We start from the raw sequence: 19,714 nt of genomic DNA on the forward strand, positions 1-19,714 counted from the left end.
CTTATGAAGATGTTAATTACAACTGACACAATCTCGCTGTCATAAACCATAAGCTATTTTCCTACTGATTAAGGTATTATGTGTTTTTCAACCTGCAGGAAACGTTGCTTTCCTTTGTTCATTATCTCCTGCAAGATGATGAGTTCTAATCAGGAGGAGGTCACTTTGGGCGCTTTTCTCCAGTATATTGAAGATATGGGGATGAAGGCCTATGATGGCTTGGTTATACAGAATGCATCAGACATTGCTCGAGAGAATGATCGCATGAGGAATGAAACAAACCTGGCTTACTTGAAAGAAAAGAGTGAAAAACGTCGAAAACAAGAAGAAGCAATAAAACGGTAAATATTTTGATAAAAAGAGATGAGTGGTCTGGCAGAGTGAATGAAAAGTGAGGGGCTCAGTCTCAGATATGGGAAATATGTGTAGACCAGTTGATTTCCAAGCAGCTTGCTGGTAAAAGCAGTGCAGACCACTGACCCATGTCAGGCTTGTCATTGCACTTTACACTGTAGAGACGTGATGGTGAATGGTTCTTCCTCCCTCAATGGAAGAGAGTATTCCCGTCTCAATGTATTCAGTTTGAGCTTGTGTGGCATCTCGAACAGGTGTGATTTGTAACAAAAAGTTTGGGTCTCAAGAATAAGAGATGTAGATCTAGTGAAAAATAGGTTCTCAAACTCCAAGTGATTTTAGATGGACAGTTTGTACTTTGTGCAAAGGTATATTTGTGTGTGAGTGAGACAGGGAGAGCCTCACAGGTCACAATAAACTCTCCTTTAGCTGATGTTTTAAATCTGGTAAATTTTCAAAGCTTTTTAATAACTATCTGAGGTTTTGCAAAAAAAAAAAAGTCTATTATTTGCGATTTCCTCTCCATTCTGTGAGCTCTGAAGTCAGTAACAATCTTGCAATCATTTAAAGGAAAATGGATCAAGCCCCTGATGGGCAGTACCCAATAATGGCTCTTCTTGAACGGTTCCATTGATTTTAATTGACAGTTAATGAGGGGAGCACTTGCCTGACCTGGCCTCTTGTGCCAGTAGATATCAATGAAATCTCTGCAGCCTCTTGGAGAGGAGAAGAAGGTTGAATGGAATATATATAAATACTTATTACATACACATTTGCATTATTAAAAAAATGGGTTTTCTTGAGGGGAGGTTAAAATCATCCATCCAAATGCTATACTTTTATGTGCAAATGGATGGCTTGAGCACAAACTGAGAGACCCTTTGAATTTTTTCCCCCAGCATGAGTCTTCTGTATTTCAGTTTAAGTGATTAAATTTTGTGCTATGTCTTGGGTACTGTACATCCAGGTGTAACAGACATGCTGTGCTGTGAACATTCAAGCACCGCCTCAATAGTCTGATGATTTTGATGGAATATTAAAAAGAAAAGAGCAGCACATACAGTTTGACAGAGGAGGGAGATAAAGGAATGTAAAGCAAAAATATGGCTGCTTTATGTTCCAGGAAGTGGAGCTTTTTGGATTGTCAGCAATTTAGTTGGAGTGATAAGAATAATGTAAAATTAAGGTGAATACAGCTAACTAGGCTGTACTCTGGCTAACCTGTTTGTGTGTACTTTTGTATGTGTGACCATAAAGGCCACTAAGTACCAGAACAGGGGTTTTTTTGAAGAAGTTTCTTGGGACATGAGAGAGTAAGTTGTAGACTTACCTGGTTCTTTGTAGTCCTCTAGCCAAGCTTCTCTACCTAACTTGAATGGTGGTAACAGTACTTCCTACATTGTGGTTTGTTTGTGTGGTTTTGTTTATTGATCTTGGCAAAGTGATTTGATGAAGAGCTCTGGACAAATACAGATTATTTAGGCTGAGCCAAACCATGAAATTCTTGCTCATGCTAAACTGATATCACTGAGGACAGAGTTCTGATCCTCAGTGATATCAGTTCAGCTGATCCTCAGCTGAAGACAGGATTAGGACCAGCAATGTAGTGGGTTTATTAGAGGAACAGCATGTATCTGCATGTGGATTGGAGGCATCAACATTTCCTGAATATTGGGCTCTTCTGTGGGAAACTGTGTTTGCAGTGGTCCCCTCTGATCCCTCTCCACCTGTCTTATCTCAGTAACACTGAGGGGATAAACGATATCTCTCTGAGGAAAAAAAGGAGGAAAAACACCTTAGAAAATCTTGAAAAACATTCTCTTCAAGTCTTTTTCTCTGTCTCTTTCTTATGGAAACTCGTAGAGGTAAAAAAAAAAAAAAAAGATACTTATGATCCTTGATTAGAAAGACTGAAAGCAATGACAGACCAAGGGAGAACATCTGATCTGTCTAAAGCAACCATGATGTCTGAAGTCACTTAGGCTGATTGCAATCGAGTTTGTTCCCTGTAGTAACCTCCAGAGATTCATCCAAAACCATGTTATCTATTGAAACATAGCAGACGGGAAAGGTAAAGTAGGATTATTGATTTCTTTTTTGTTCTGTTCTATATTCCTTAAGTCTTTACCTTATCTTGATGGATATTTATATTATCCCTAATTCCTGATACTGTGGCCTAGATAGAAAGCGGTGCACATGTGCAGTGATAACAGTGCTACCAGTCTGGAGACTACCAACAGCTGCAAAAAATCTCCTTAGCAACAAGGGAGTCATCCCCTGTGATTAACTGCAGGTAGATTTTTGAGCAGGAGCAGGGGTTCCCACAAACACTCTTCTTTGACGTGTGGGGTTGAAAATAAAGCAGCTGTAAGTCCTTTGTACCTTATGAAAATTATCTGATAGTCCAATTATTGAATTGTTTTAGAAGCTAGTTTACCATTTTTGTATTTAGAAGCTATTTCAGTGTTCAGATGGTCTCTCTTAGAAGAAGGCTGGTTGTGTATATTAAAAACATAATAATGAGTAATGTATTAGCTAATAAAGTGGTGGTGTTCACACACAACACTATTTGGAAGCAGCTGTTATTTACCTAAATCATCTCATAACTATGCTGAATGACTTAACTTCATTGAAATGTATTAGTCTGAGCAGTTTGAAAACAAGATCTGAAAAATGACCTGAAAAAAAAAAAAATGTTTCATTGCATATTTTGCCTTCCAAAGAATACACTGTGTTGTCTTTCCTCAGTAGCACTGATGTACCTTCAGCGTGGCTGCTGTCTCATCATGTGTGGCTCTGATAGGTTAATTGTGGGGAAAAATGTATGGATCTATTTTCAGGAGATAAACACAGTGTATTGGATTGGAAAAAAAAACCCAAGCAACTAGTCTTTGTCTGATCTTGCTGGGCTGAGTCAGCTGATCTGATCTGAATTTCTGACCTAATTTTAGTATGGTATTTAGTGATCATGCAGAGAAAATAACGTTAATGTGCTGATTAGTTTGCTGAGAGTAAGCCACAATAAATAAATATATATATATCACCTAATGTTTAGACCTTTTTCTTCCATCTTATATTTGTCTGGTCTTATTACATGACCATGTCTATTCAGGCAGCTGTGTCCAGACCAAGAGAACGTACTGGCATATTTCCCACAGAGCCTATAAATTGCAAATAAAGTTATGGAGCAGTATCATTTTCACTGGCAATAAAGTTGCAGTACTGTGACATGTACATTTGCCATGATACAGTATCTGCCCTAGGCAGCATTTCTGGGAACAGAAGGTAGATTTGCCTCAGCTATTTTGGGTGCCAGGAAAAAGGTGAGTATTTGGAGTTTATATAGGGCATCTGTTAGAATGAGCAGTTGCTTTCTGAGTCACCCATAATTGAAATACATGTATTTAGGTACTTTATTATACGTTGTTTTGTGTGGATACTTCACCAATGCTTTTCTTAATTGCACAAATACCAACTCTTGTAGCTAACAAATAACAAACCCTCCTTCTCTGAAGGCTCAGACATGTTGCAGTAATAGGTACACTTTTAAGAGATGTATGCTTTTAAAGTTCTGGCTTCCATTTTTTAGGCATAACTTGAGCTACTGATTCTGTCAGGGAAGTTGTTGTTTTGATTTGTATCACTGTGAAGATGTGACTGCTCTGGTGTAAAGCTGGTGGTGTTAGTGGGCATGAATTTCTACTTGCCAAATCCTGGACTTAATCATCAAAATATTTACTTCTACTGGTTTCCCTTACTTGTAGCTCATTCTCAGGTTGTAAATGGCTCTGTGGAAAACCTTGTTTCTGCTTGTTGAGGGAAGTATCCAGGCAGATGCTGTCAATAGGAGGAGCTTTTAGGAGCACTGTTCTGTGCTAAAGCAAACAGAAATGGGCCAGCCAGCCAGTGGCAGAGTTAAGCTCTTGTAGTAAAGGAGGAATTGTAATGAACAGCTGTCATCCTAACCTCTCCTTTCTTTGGCAAATCAAGTATTGAAGACTAACCCATCAGCAAAAGTAAGATCATATTTTTCTCTTACCTTTTTTTTTAAGTTGTGGAAGTAATTGAATTCAGGTATTATCTGTCTGCAGTGTTCTGTAGTTCCTATCCTTAGTTTCCTTCATGAACAAGACGAAAATTATGTGTCCTTCAGCTAAAAGTTGTGTTATCGAGCGTGGGTGACAGCAAGCAAATATAAAAATATTTCTGTGCATGGGATTATTCACTGCCAAAAGCTCTGTTCAGCTGAGAAAATGTGTGTAATCTTAGACTATATGGACATGCTAAAGTGTTTCTGCCAGAGTAAAAAATAACCTAAATAAGATAATTTCATTATGAACTTAATGTTCTTAATAATGTCTTGAAATCAGAACAATACTCTGGGTGAAAGAATTCTTAAAGCAGTATTTCTTCTTTTTTTCCTGAACATTTATCTGTAGTTGAAAGTCTGTAGTAAATTACACGTTTCTAAGTTTTTAGGAATAAAAATTCAGGCTTGCTAGATTACAATATGCTTGTAGCCTGACATCAAGAAAAAGGTGAAGGAAGTGCCATAAATATTTTGGATCATGGTGAGAGCCTTGATTGAAATACTGCAAACACATTATTGAGATGTTATATATTATAAGCTTGTAACCTGTTATTGTCTTGGTGTGTTGCTGAAGGGGTTTTTTCTTTCTGTGTGTTTTTGTTTGGTTTTTGTTTGGTTTTGTTTTTAATTAAAATCTGAGTTCACTCAGTGAACGTGATTTTTAGATATGAGGTCAGTGGTACGTGCTCCTTTTAATCAAAGGGTTTGTGTTATGAGGAAGCTTAACTGGGGCACTGGTTGTTTTCTTTATCTTCCTCCTGGACATGTTGCATACTCATTTCATCCTAGATTAAGTTATTGTTCTGATATCACCATTACAGTGGAAGTGGCTGATAAAGTGTGATAGAGACTTATTTCACTACGATTTCAAAACCTTTTTCTCATGGAAATATCATAGGGTCTCTTTTGAGGTTGGGTTGATGTAGAAAGAGTAGCACTGATAGCTTTTTATTCATCAGGAGTAAATAAAATGGTTGTGCAGTCAATGACCTCCAAATGTATTTTTGTTGCATTTATAAGTAAACAGATGTGATGATCTAGCCAACAAATCCTCCCTTCCAAATGCTCATATCCATATGGCTGCCTGTATTATTGCCACACAAAATAAACAACAGACACAATGCATACTATATTATATTGCTGTTGCTGTTATTCTGAGAAGTTTTATTTTAGAACAGTCATGCGACTAATGTCATATAAAATTTACCATACAGGCTGATAGCCAGCTTTGTAATCCAGAGTACCAAGGAAATAAAGCAGAAATCATTATCAGTTTGCCATTTAAATATTGATGTTAGTTTCGATAACTCTTCCCAGATTTTAGGACTTCTGCTTAAAACTTTTACTTTCTTTTGGGCAAGTTACATGACCTCCTCCCCTTCATCGTTCCACAAATTGCTCAGACCTCTACTGGCCCACTATGTAGGTGGGTGCACTTTTGCTCAGGATTCATTTGCTACATTTAAAAGCATATTAGAAGTGTGGGGTCACAGAGAGTCCAGAAGACTTCTAAAGGGGTTGCAGCCCCTTTTTCTCCTTGTTAAAATCCAGTCGAAGTGGCTCTGTGCTATGGGTGTTCGCAGGCTGTCTGACCACCTGTGTAAATGAGCGAGCTGGCCTTGCTCCAGTTCCATTTGGGCGTGTGTTCCCATACAACCTCCAGGCTGGTGCCGCCTCGGCACTCTGAGTCATCCTGGAGGAGTTGTGTTGTACCTCCGGAAGACAGTCCTTGGCACGCTGTTTCTGAAAGATGCTGGGGGGCGTATGGATCTTAACGACCAGTTTGCAGTCATTTGCTCCCATTCCACTTTTATTTCTAGTCTTTTTTTCTCACTATTTCTTGATTGCTCGTTAACTATAGGATGTGTAATTCTAACTTCTCCCTGGTAGTTAAAATTATCCAGCATTGCCTCTAACTGAAAAGTCCCTCTTAGCAAGAGAGATGCATGTAGAGCTATGAAAATGTAGATATTTTGCATGATCCTGTGGAGTTCTGGTGGTGCCAGTATTTCTAGTCAAAGGTTTGCATTTGTTTGGAAAATGTCTTCAAGTATATTATGAAATTGCATAGAGTAGAGTAGAATTGAATAAAAACTGTTGTTATGAAGACTGGATAAAAAATAAGGAAGGTTTTTCAGTCATACCCAGATCGAGTCTTTGCAACTAATCTAGGATGGACTCCATTAATGAAGAAGTACATCCAGTAATATACTCAGCACAATTCATATGCAAATTAAAAGCATTGATCTGTTCTAGTTTAAGGTTTCCAATAACCAAAAAGTACTCCATGCTGAAGTTCACTGACACCTGACAAATGTTGTAATTGCCTGTGACCTGAATTTGGCATTCATGTTAAAACCTGAAGGACAGATACTTGTACAGAAAATATGCAGAAAGAAGTGTCATGAGCCATTAGTAGCAAAATTGCAGCTAGTCAGAGTCCTAGACATGCACACATGCATATTCACATGCACTTTGAAAATTTTGCCGGAACTCTCTATACATTAAACGGTGGTAATATGCAGCCCCAGTCTGAGAACCCAGCAGAACTGATGCTCTGTGCTAGCATTAGAATAATAAGAGTGAATCTTTCTGTACCTTTAGGAAAATCCATCACTTAACAATAGCTGCTCATAAAGTTGAAGAAAAACAAACATTTTCTTTCGGCAAAACAGCTCAGTGCATTGCTCTTTTAAGGGCCATAAATCACAGCTGTATTTGGCTGGGTTTAATATTAATAAAGATTGCTTTAAGCCTCATCCAGCTGGCAGGCGTCTGTGCCCTTTGCATGTTCTTCTCAGCACTGTTCTGACAGGCTATGCATGCTTCTATTTATTTATTTATTTATTTATTTATTTATTTATTTATTTATTTATTTATTCCTATTCCTCCGTAGGAACACTGTATGGTACTTGATTATTTGATTGGGATGTTAATTTTCTTAGCCTAAAGTAGAGAGTCTGCTCTTGGCTATGCCCCTGAAAAAAAAAGAATGTCACACTACTTCTGCAGCAGAAGCATCTGGTGAAGGGTGTCTTGTTGTCAAGTTATGCTAGATCAGTGGCTAAAATTTGTATGAAAAAAGGAATGTGTATGTGCATTGCTTAGTTTTTTCTGCAATTGGATTAAAACAGGAGTAAGGAGAGATTAGAGAAGAAATGGATTGCAGAGACGTCATTCGCTGTGGGGTTTATAGTTAATTTGAGACTCCTTTTATTTTTCCTTCTGGCTTTCTACTTCAATTTGAATTGTAATCGTAAGCGTAGTCAGTTTAAAAACATATAAAAATAAACAAGCACACCGCAAAACCCCGATAAAACCAACCAAACAAAGGAAGCCCATCACGTGGAGTGTGTGCTGAGTACAGGGCCTTCACCAGCAGTACAGAGCCAGCAGGCATCTCCTGTGCAGCAGCCGTGGTGGATCCGGCGTGGGTGGGCACAGCTCAGCCCTCGGGAGAGCCCCGCTGGGCCGGGGGCGGATGCTGCAGCTCCCCATGCGAGCTGCTGTGAGCCTGTGAATGAGCAGAGGGAGCTGCTGTGGTCCCACAGAAGGCAGTCATAAGTGAAATTGTTTTTTATTTCACTCTTTATTGCACAGTACCCAAGGACCCCAAATGGAAATTAGATTCCTCTGAAACACTAACCCAGTGCACGCTGAGCAAAGACAGCTCACAGTGTGAGCTGAAATTGTACCCAACAGGTGACTAAAGGGACAGCTGAAGAGTTAGGGGACTGCTCATTTCCTTCCCTATATTAGTAGAGCAAAGAATAAATTGAAGCGTATCCCCAGTGTTTGTGATGAATTACATCCAGCAGTACTCCCTGAAAGCTGGAGAGAAACAAACACTGTCAACACTCGGGTAGGTGCTTCTGGAACGTGTCAAGATTGAGGAGACCATCTGAAACCCACAGAAACATTCCTGCCAACAAGCGTGTTTCTTGACAAAACGGTAACATTTTAAAAGATCAAAAATGAGAGTAACTGCAGGGTTTTCCATAAATTAATAAGATTTACCTGGGTTTAATCCATTTCTCCTTTTGGTGGATTATATAGGGTGTATCTCACCAGTAGATCCTCTGCGAGCTGAGGGCACTTTAGTTATTAAGTTGAGATCACATGTTGGAGCCATTAAGTGAATTGCTTTTTACAGCCTTTCCCTGAATGCTGGGGCAAATGCCGTATTTCATACCCTTAGCTAATGTTATGCTGTAATTTAATTTCTGAAACATACTTTTAATTGAATCTTTAAAGACAAAAGGAAATTGCTGAGTCCTTTAGTATTGCAAAAAGAAATTGTTTAAAAATGTAGCCCATCTAGAGAATAATCTTTTATAATTAAACTCAAAGTTTGTTTTACTTCTCTGCATGCAGCTACGGAGACGCAAATTCCCGCCGTCTGCAGAAAGCTCAGGGCTGAAACAGAGGTGTTTGGAAATGTGGGAAGTTATTTATCCTATGCTCCGCTTTGTAACTCTGACATGAGACAATCCTGCAGCTCTCCACAATATGTGTGTCTGAATAAGTAAACAAAGAGAGGCTAATTAAAAAATTAGTCTGCTAAGACCAAAATCATGTTAATAAGAGCTCTGACTGGTGATCTCATTCTTCTGATTTTTGTTAATGAGATGAATTTGAGAAAGATATCAAAAATTTTGCCATAAAACTGAGTATTACAACAAATTCAGTTATTTGCATCTAGTGACTGCGTCTGATATTTTAGTGGTTAGATTTTGATATTCATCTTCCATAGGCAGATGGATTCAAGGTAGTTTCAGAAAAAATCCTTCAATTCTGTTATGGGAGAAACATGTTGATTGGGTCAGCAGGGGTGCTGGTCTTCAATTTTATGGACATCCGATTAAAAATAATAGCAATCAATGCTAAATGCTGCCCACTCTAGTGGACAGAAAATCCTGGAGCATCGCTTTGTATTTTAGTATCCTGATTCCTTTAAATCAGCAAGAGGTTTTTAGTGGAGATTTTCCCTTTTATTGCTACTGTAGAAAAAACTATGGGTACATGGTGGAAGTGAGGCATGTATGGGGACATGAAGAATGTAAGTGGAGTAAGAAGCATAAGGTTAAAAAAAAGAAGGATCTGAATTCAACCCATGAAGCTCTAGCAGAGTATCTTCTAATAAGGGGAAAGAACAAAGACAACATCTTGATCTTTATGTGCTGGGAGAGCTCTGTACTTCAGATGCCCTGAGCTGGTAGCAATTGCAAATGTGAGTGGTGCTGTTGGTTTAAAGAGCAGGCCCATGTAAATGATGGAGAGACTTAGGAAGCCAGTGTAGGGGTGCAGGGAATCTATTTGGCTTTAACTAAAATTGAATTTTTATTTGGTTTTCTGGCTGGAAGGAAACATTGAGAGAATCAATTATCTTTTTCAATACAGGTTATCCATTTTCAGGTGCTTCTACAAGCATGGAGACAAAGGGTTGACTTTTATTAAAAATTTCAATTACATTGGGGTCTGTCTGCTTTTACATATTTGCTCAGAGGCTTGGGCACTCACTCTTTATGGTTAGACTCCTTATAAATTTTTGCTTAAAGGCTGTTCTGTATCTGAAATTATTTCAGGACTTAGATATCTTTTCTGTAGGAGCAGTAGCACCCAGGAATACCCTCTGTATGTCTGTTAAACACTGAAGGCCAAGGTATGCCAGAAGTCTTTGGGCATTTCATGTTAGATTCTGGCATCATAGGGAGGTTCCTGAAAGTGCAGAAACAAAGTACCTCACTAGAACTGACATCAGTCTGGTAAAACAGTCCTATGGCTGCCCCTACAGAGACAGAATCATCTCAGTAAACCTGGCTTTGGGTTGCAAGTAACTCCAGCTGTATCCATCGCTGGGTTAGGAATGGCAACCCACACAATGCGGGTCTTTATTAGCCTGCTGTATTAGCAAGCTGCTTAATTTTGGTACCAGATGTTCAAACTCTGATGATGAAATTCTACCTTGGTGTCAGGAACATCTTTCACAGGAATCTCCTGCATTGACTGTCAGCCTGTGCATTACCACATTAAAAAAGGCAATGACTGAATTTTAGAGTTGGTTTGACATGATTTTTGTTATTTCACTGGAACAGTCATCCCCCATTTCTCTCTATACCAGTTATGAGAGTTTAGAGGGCTGAAGCAGAAATACAGTGTTCTTTGTATTTCTGTAAAAGTATTCTGAAATTTATGTACTGCAGTTTATGCCAAAATGCAGCTGCTTTTGAAGACTGAACCGTTTTCATTTGTGTTACGTGCCTGTTGTTCTGAGATTAAAAGGTTTTAATCAGTATATCACAAATGCCATTTAAGAGATAAATTGTTTCAGCTTTACATCTGAACTGTTAGGCAAAGCAAAGTGCAGCTTTTTTTCCTGGGAAATCATATTCCTGCATTCTTAATCTGAATTCTGCTACGCCCGTGATGAAGCGGATCAAGAACCGCATATGTACTTGCCATGGCAACCCCTGTATCACATGATGCACACACTAGTTCAGCCAAAGAGCTTCATGGCTTATTAAACAGGCACACACAGACCCAGACACACACCATTTGGCCATGTGACTGCTCTAGCCCGGGCAGCTTTTTAAAGGGAAACTGTGTTTGAGCATCATAGTGTTTTTACCAGCATCATCTCACTCATGTTCCTTCCTCTCCTGTGTTGAGCTTTTTAAAAAATGGATGAAGGTTGAAAAGACTCTGCTCATAGGTTTTTTCTTCTGTCTGTCTTTCATTTGAAAAAAATCTATGTGTCGAGATAGTGGGGTTTTTAATTAGTATTTTTTAATTAGACATTAAGGGGCTCTTTGCAATTGAGTGAGCTATGGTGAACATACTATTTTTCTGGACACATTTTCTGCTCTCACCTCCTAGATTTCACTGCGTTTCAGGAGAGTAAATGAGGACAGAGCAAAAAAAAAAAAAAGCCAAAGCCATCCCTGGTCCATTCCATTATCAACAAAGCATTCCCAAAACTACTTTGCTCCTTGCTGCTTTATACACTTCCACTTAGACCTGTTGATGACAATGATCTCCAACTCCTCGCCCAACAAAATGTAGTCTGATAGAAGTTTTTTCTAACTTTACCTGTTTAAGAGAAGTTATGTCTGACACTTGATTAAGAAATCTGAAGGGCTCAAACCCCAAAGGAATGAGTGGTGTGTGCAAAGACAATTTAAGAGATGGGGCTGGAATGAAGCAAGTGTGTCTGACCTTAATGTCCCCGAAGGAGAGGAGAACAGCACCAGTGCAGTCTTGCCCCGATTCCTTTGCTATAGGGCACTGTCAGTGTGATCTCTGCTGCCTGCTGACATTGTTCTTGAGGAGGAACACACTGTTGTACACGGAAGGGAGCTGCTGAAGCACTGATTCTTTACTAAAACAACACGCAGTGGAAAGGAATCGCTCTCCCATTTTGTTTGCCTCTCCTCTGTCAGGTGCCTGATTGAAGCAGTATGGTTTTTCTTTCTCCTCTAGTTGAAACCTGAGGTTTTTGTGGCAAGCACTTCATTTGAGCCCAGCTACATCACCAGGTGCCTGACTAAGATGGAGAACACTGTACACAACAACAAAATATTGTGAAATACTGCATTAGTCTTAATTAGTTATTGCCAAAAAACACTTGAAGTTATTCAGGCTCTTGTCTGCTATGCAGATGCAATTTATCAAGCTTTATAGAGAAACCAACTCTTAAGTACATGTGCTGAAGTTAATAATTTTTGTGATTTATGATGTTGCTTTTGAACTTGAGGAAAATCTATTTTCAATGTTCAGTTCCAGTCTGTCAGATTTTCCTCTTCATTTCCCAAGTAATCAGTCAAGGTGCAAATACTGATAATCAACACTATTCAGTGAGAAAGTGCTGGTTCCTTGTGTTCTGTTTAAAATGAGTTAATTGTTTGGTTACCATTTCGGGGAAGATCCATGGTAAAGGAACAATAACCTGCTTTAGGAATTAATTTAGAGAGGTACTTGTACCTAAATTGACCACTAAACAGAGAAGGAGTAATATTTGTGTTATTAGGGACACAGTGAGAAAGGTGCTCTCTTCTGAAGTGTGTGTCCATGCATCTCTGCCAGCAATTGTACAAGGATTTAAATACAAAATCAACCTTTGAGTAAGGAGACATTTAAGGTCATATGCAACAAAAAATCTTTTTGGCAGAATAAGGTATTATAGGTTGCTGTTTTTATTACATTTTAAGACAGTACAGATTTTTCAGTATCTTTAATTTGTTAATAATACTTGCTCTGATATACTGTTAAGAGGGAAAGAAAACTTAGAGATCGTTTCTTTTCTTGGAAGGCACTGAACAAAGATCCTCTCTGCTCTGCTGAAATGCAGTGAAGATTTTGACATGTGCTCCTAGCAGTCTGCTGCTGCTGTGTTGTGCTGCATCTGCAGAAGGAAAGTAGTAGCAGCAATATTTCCCCTTTTGTGAACCAGCTTTTTAGAATTCCTTCATTCCTACAAGTGGGATTGCATTTTCAAAAAGATTACCACAATCATTTTTTTTTCCGAGAAACTGGCCCAAATCTCTCTTCTATTCCAAAATTTCAAATTTTGTTTATTCAGTTAATTAATGAGTTTTGCTATCTAAAGGTTTATGTTTAAACCCCAGGTTTCTATACTGTTTGTTTGCAGTTATGGCAGTGGAAAAGGCTATTTCAGCTCGTGACAAAATATTTTGACTAGCCTCTTCCTACTTAGTCATTTGTTTGTCCTCAATATATGTTTATTGTGGATTGTCTTCCCAAGAGATTATAAACAAGATGGTAGCTGTCACTAGCTGATCTTTGCTGTCATGCTCTCCTGTGCTGATCCAGGAGGTTCTGTGCGAAGTGGGTTTGTCAGACTGGGTCTAAAATTTGTGGAAATAATGTCACATACCAGAATACATCAGAAAAAAAGCCCAATAACTTCATTGCAAGACATTTAGGGTTGCTAAGAGACAGAATGTAATTATCTGCCAATTTGTTTACCATTTCCAAACACTTGGAAGGGGGAGAGCTGTGGGCTGCCCTGAATTCTAAGCTATGTGCAAAATAAGCTGAATGCATTTTCTTGTCAAATGCAGTTTTAAGGGCATTTGGAAGTGACATGAGAATTCTGACCCGTATTTTTTTTCTATGTGTAAATATCAGTTATTTTAATTTCCCTCTCACTCCCCATATCTACATACATTGCATGGATTTTAACTGGTAACTCAAAAAAAATGTGAAAAAATGAAACGTATAGCTATATACAGATTTTGTAGTAAGAGAATTAATGGCTGTGCTTGATGGAAAATGAAACATTCTTACTTTAACTGTAGCAGTGCTTGGTGTTCCTGTGTTATGATTCCATTATTAATGTGTGCTGATGTTAATGTGAGGTTGACCAGCAAGTCATTCACTCATTTTATGTTTCTTTTTCTAAAATGTTTTGTGTTGTGCTTGCACTTCGAAATAAGTACTGCAATTTATTTTGGGTGCAAACTAAGTTTGTTCCACAATGAAGTTTACATTTCTCTGTGTCACTGTGGCTATTATGGAGACAGTGTAAGATTTATGCCATCCTAAGCATGGTTGGTTTTAAAGGCATGCATCTGGTAAATGAAGTACAAACTGTAAACAGAGAGAAGCAGAGGTTTCTCCCCCTGTTTTCAGAATGGGAACGTCTTCCAGCGCTTTGTCTTTAATGGAAATAAATATTCATTTTTAGCCAATGTGAAACCCTAGCTGTAAAATTGAAAAACTTACCACAATACTAAAGGGATAAGCGCTTCTGAGCATCCTAATAGTAAGATCAAGTCTGAATTCGTGTTCAAACAGTATCTTTGACAACACAGTGCTGAATGTCCATACAGGTGCATTACTGTTTCATAGGATGTTGCTCTGGGAAGGTTAGGAGACGTTGTCCTGGTATTTGGCCTCTGCACCTTGCCCCAGCAAGGGCTATGAATCTTTTTGTTCACTGGAATTCATTGGGACAGATGAAGGTAGATGTTTTTACCAAGCTTCTGCAAAGCTAAACTTCAGGTCAATTCCCCAGAAAAATTGTCCCGGAGCAACTTTATCTGGCAAGGCTTTTTTTTTTTGGTAGAGGCTAGTAACCTCTCACCTCCTATCCACCTCTTCAGGGATGCACAGGGGAGATTTAGGGAGACTGTATCAGCCCCTCAGTGTCACTCTAGCTCATTCTCTGATCCTTGTAGTTGCAAAAGGAGGCTTGGTTAAGTTCTGATGAAACACCTCTTTTGAAGTCTGCATCAGTAACACAGAGCTACAGGCACATTGGCCTGTGTCACAGATGATCATTCTTTTAACTTCTGCTGGGAGCAATCCAACAGTAGAAGTCTGCGTTGGGCAGCCAAAGGGTTAAATCCCAGTTTTCCCCCCAACACCTGCTGACTGCTCTGGAAGGGTGTGTCTTAGGCCACAGGAGCTCAGCAAGGGCTTTCTGGTGGTTGCTCCTCTTTTCTTTGGGGTGCCAGTGGTCTGCTGTTGGCTCCCACGTGTAACTCAGACCAAACCGCACGTTGCCTAAAGGAAGGGAGCTGAGTCTCTGCCAGTGAAGTCTGGGAGGGCAAAGCTTTGTCACTGGGTGATCTGTTTTGACTTCACTGCCACTACCCAATGCTGTGTCTGGCTGCAGAAAGCCCTGAGGATAAGGGCTGAGAATAAACCCCCATGAAGGGGTTTGCTACAGATATTTTATTTTGTTGTTGTGTGACAACTTTTTTCTACTTCACACTAAATGCATAGTCAGGAAGAAATAGGATCATTTAAATAATATTCCTTTACACATTTCAGCTTCTAGATGCACAATTGTCAAGATGAAAAAGAATTTAATCAGAAACTTTTCCCTGTCTTTGTACAGAATCTTCTTTTTTTCTTTTCGTCTTTCATTTTTCAGAATTACTTTGGGGTGTTCTTTGAGAGCAAATGAAATGCAGTGACCAAAAAAAAAAAAAGGCAGAAAGGGAGGTTAGTTATTTTTAACATTTTTTTACCTCTTTCATGCAAATAAGGGAAGGAAAAAACTTTTTCAGTCTTTAATGGCAAGATCATCATAACTGCATATTTATTGCAGACCTCATAAAGTGCCTTGTAAAAGACTGGGATACAGAGTTGTGATGTTGTTGACACAAAGAGATCTTGTGTGTACCTTGCTGTTTTGCTGGCACACAGCTTTTCCTACAGAATTTGCAATTTTGCTGTCTGTAATCACCAACTCTCCATCCTCGCGTTGCAATATGGAGATAGTATAAGAAAAGCCTAAAAAAGAAACTAAATGTCTGACACTGAAGTTCTTGGAATGACTGTTGAAGAAGGAAATTTCCCTTGATGTTTTCTGTGTTTTGAAATACTAGTGGTAGTCCTGCCTTTTATAATTTCATTCTGAGGACCAGTGATTTTAGTTGATACCTATTTGCAAAAGAGACATTAACATTTTTTTTTCAATATGGAATATATACCTTTTTTATTGTTATTTAATTAGGAAACATAAATAATTTTTCAGTGCAAATTAGGAGTTAGTTTACATATCTACTTGTTAACTACAGTAGTCTAGTTCCTGAGATAATGCATAACTTAAGTAATGTTTTCTTCTGGCGTGTTCCCTACTGCTGTGCATGGTCATGCTAAACCTCCCACTACAGAGTCAATTCCATGTTTAAATGGCATATAGGACATCTGCTGTGTTAGTTAAAATAAAAAATACCATACCATTATTTTTTGTATAATTTTTTACAAAATCTTTCATCATTCCCTATGTTCATTTATACCATGATCTCCTGCATTAAGACAGAATAAAATGTTTTTGGTTTTGGTGGGAAAAGCTGTGGTTTCTGTGCTGGTGACAGCAGGAAAATGTGACTGTGTGGGTCTTTGAGTGAAGAGCATAAGGGGCAGTCAAGCAGAGGTTTTTTAATTAATCCGATATAGAAGTCTAGAAGCAGTAAAAGGGGGCCCGGATTCAGATACACCCCATAGACTAAGATCATGTGGAGGCCAACAGTGGTTGATCCATGTTTATTTCCATGTGCTTTCTGAATCATCAGTGATTTAAGGTGGTACTTGTTCCATAGTACTCCACCACCAGATATAACCATTTTCAGATTTAGTTTTGCACTATATCTAAATGTAAATGCCTCCACCTGTATGACTCAGGTGTCAAAGTTGTAACAGAAGGTGCCTGGATAAGCAGGAATCCCTGAACATTTACTGTATGGCTGTAAGTAACTTAGAATTTGCAAGGGGATGCCGTCTCCATATGGTGCAGACCTACCAGAGCTTTTGGTTTAAAAGGCTGAAGTAGCCTTAGGATAGCTGAGGTGAGTGGAACATGTTCAGAAGGGTGAGCATGAAATGACAACTTGAGAAAGAAATACACTGACTGCTCTTTTTCTCTCCTTCTCTGTGAAGTCAAAGCATTGATCTTTTTTTTTAGTTTGAACTAAAACAAATTTGAGGTTGTTTGATTGAAAATGATTCTTTGTTTCCTAGTGGTGTCTTCAGTTTGCAAGAATTTTCAGTTTCTCCATTGGGATTATGAGACCAGAGGATATAAAGATATCAAATCTTGGTGGTTTCCCACTGTGTTTTTTAAGGCTTGTGTTATTTATTAGAACCAGTCAAAGACCAGCAGAAGTAATTTGATGAATAATTTGTTTGACAAGCAGTGGCAAAGTTCCTTAGATGATTCATACTCTCCGATTGCCTCACCTTTGTAGTTGCTTTGTTTTCACTGCTGTGTCCTCATTTGTCTCCTTGCAATACTTTCTGCTGAAAGTGATGCAAATCACTTTTCCCAGTCCTTTTCATCTTTCTCTGTGTGTGTGCATAGGAAACGGCAAAATATAGCTGAGCATTTTTGAATCTGTGGTGGCTGAGGCTTTTACAGCATGAACTCAGACCCTGCTCTGAGCCCACTCACCTGAACTCAGAAGGGGAGCAGGAGATTCAGTTGTGCATTCTTTAGAACAAACGTCTCTCATGACTTTCTGAAGCATTCAGGAGAAAATTTAGCTTAATCTTAAAAGTAGCCAGTTTTCTCTCATTGCAATTTTAGAACCTCATTGCATACATGATTAAATATTTAGTTTCCAGCCTAAAGCGAGTAGGTTTTGGGAGCAGAGTTCTCAGTCTCTGGCATTTTTTTATTATTTTTTTTTAAATTTTTATTTATCAAGTGTCTCAAAGCAACAGAAGGACAGTTCTTCTCAGCAGGGCACAATCTGTGACCATTTTTCATAAAATGGGATCTCCACTTCTTATAACAGCTGTGTTTAGGGCCTTTATGTCTATTCATGGAGGAAACTGTTAGGACAGTTTAGTCTTTCTCCTCTTCCTTGCAGACTGATGCTTTTGATATGTTTTTTGTTGGTTTTTAATGGGAATGTGTGATGGGTTTATGGTCAGATTACACCGTAACCACACTGGAAGAAAAGCATGGGTGGTCAAAAACCTTCACAATTTTGTAATCCTAATGAAGGCTTGTATGCCAGTTCTAATTGCTGCAAGTGAACCACTTCCTGACCATGCTAATGGCACATCCTATTACCATAACCATGTCTCAGCCACGGTAGAATACCTGTGGATTTAGGATAATAGTTATAAAGAAAAATAGAATGAAGCACCCATCACTGCAGAAGATGCTAAATTTGCTTCCACTTTGATTTCATTGTTTTTGTCTAGGTGAGAAGCCAGAAACAGATTCCAACTGGATTCTGTTAATCAATAAATCTTTAATCAATGGATCTTCAATCAATGACTTCTCTCACTTTTCCCAAATCACAATTTGTCCTGAAGCAGTGAGGGCTAACATCATATCTAATGCAACTTCTTTAATTTACTGGAATAACATTTGGGATGAACTTATCCTGAACTTTATTTACAATAAACCATTTGTGAAATGCTTTTTCATCTCTGCTTAGTTTATTTCTGAGCAGCCTGTTGCATTTTGATGCTATTAAAATAAGAATGCTGATGTAGGGTCCTGATTCAGCTCCTATTCATTATTCATTTGTACTCCAAATAAATAGTTCAGTGCTTGCTCCTTGCTAACAGCCATCATGCTGCTGAAACTACTAGAGATTGCAGCAAGCAAAACAAAAGGTCATGAGCACTCCAGGTCTTTTGACACTACTGCAGCAATCCTTCCTTACAATTGCATAAACAAGCAACAAATACAGCACAATCAGTTGCCTTTCTCAGCTCAGCACTGCATGATCATTAGTGGCTTTCCACCATGTGGAGTTGTTCCACCCCAAGGGAGATGAAATCCCACCTGAGAAGTTGTTTCTTCTCAAGCTGATGCATGTGCCAGCTGTTTCACATCTCCTTTCTTTGAAGGTGTGACAGGCTGTGAAGGAGCAGCCGAGGTGGCTGCTGACATCGCGTGCGACGGAGAGCGGGCTCTGCATCCCGGTGTTCACTCAGCAAATCAAGGGCATTAAATTAAGGCAGTAGGCCCCACATGCCATTTGACAGTAATGGTGTGTTAAACTCGCTACTGTCTGTGCATTTGAGGGTTTACTTGTAAAGTCACCGTGCTTTTTGATAGGATGGTCCCCGATTTGCGCTCAGCCAAGATTTTTCTGACTCTGTGGGATGCTTGAAAAAAGAGGACACTGAGAGGAGTTTCACTCTGCCTCGTGATTGTTGTGAAAGGACAGAGATAAGCAGTGCCTGAAATCTGGAGGGATGTGGTGATAACACCTCCGTATGCCTCTGGCACCTGGGAGGAACTGGGTCAAGAGGAGCAGCTTGCTCTTCTGATGTTTGTGAGCATGATGGAGATCTTGCTGCCTGTTTTTTACAAGTTTTTGTAAACCTTGGGTGTCATCAAAGACAGCAGGCTAGCTAGACTTTGAGTCCAACCAAGTAGGACAGTTTTTGTGTACCAATGCTACCTTCCATGTGGAAATTTTTTATATATACTGATAAGTTACTTTCAGATTCCTTAGTTAAACAGGCTGTAGAGCAACATCTTCAAGAAAAAAGTCTATGTTATAAACTGTCAAGTTTCAGTTAATTTCCCAAGCATTTTAAAATAATTTTAAATTAAATATTTTAAATTTCTGATCATGTTCATTCACTTGCTGTAGTGTTTTAGTTATTCTCTCTCTCTCAGACAACTCAAAAATAATGACTCCTTTTAAAGGCACTGTGATTGGCAGGAGTATTCCTAAAGTATTATGTGATAGGTAATTTCCACTCATATTCTCTTTTCAGACTTGGGATTGATAGGATAGGTGCCAAACTGTCACATTATAACTTTTG

General features: G+C 38.9%; 1 protein-coding gene across 4 annotated transcripts in view; it reads left to right on the plus strand.

Annotated features, from left to right (window-relative positions):
• Positions 1–19,714, plus strand: part of NYAP2 (neuronal tyrosine-phosphorylated phosphoinositide-3-kinase adaptor 2) — a 135,203-nt gene that overhangs the window by 7,768 nt on the left and 107,721 nt on the right. For 3 of the 4 annotated variants that reach the window (XM_017822416.1, XM_017822418.1, XM_017822417.1), the window contains exon 2: positions 99–341. In XM_017822416.1, coding sequence (XP_017677905.1) covers positions 136–341 — 206 coding nt within the window. In that variant the 5' untranslated portion in view covers positions 99–135. Of the gene's footprint in view, positions 1–98; positions 342–4,291; positions 4,371–19,714 lie in introns of those variants that run through there. The other variant, XM_017822419.1, reaches the window with a different exon arrangement.

This window comes from Lepidothrix coronata, unplaced genomic scaffold (assembly GCF_001604755.1).
Source record: "Lepidothrix coronata isolate B3197 unplaced genomic scaffold, Lepidothrix_coronata-1.0 Scaffold97, whole genome shotgun sequence".
NCBI lineage: Eukaryota > Metazoa > Chordata > Aves > Passeriformes > Pipridae > Lepidothrix > Lepidothrix coronata.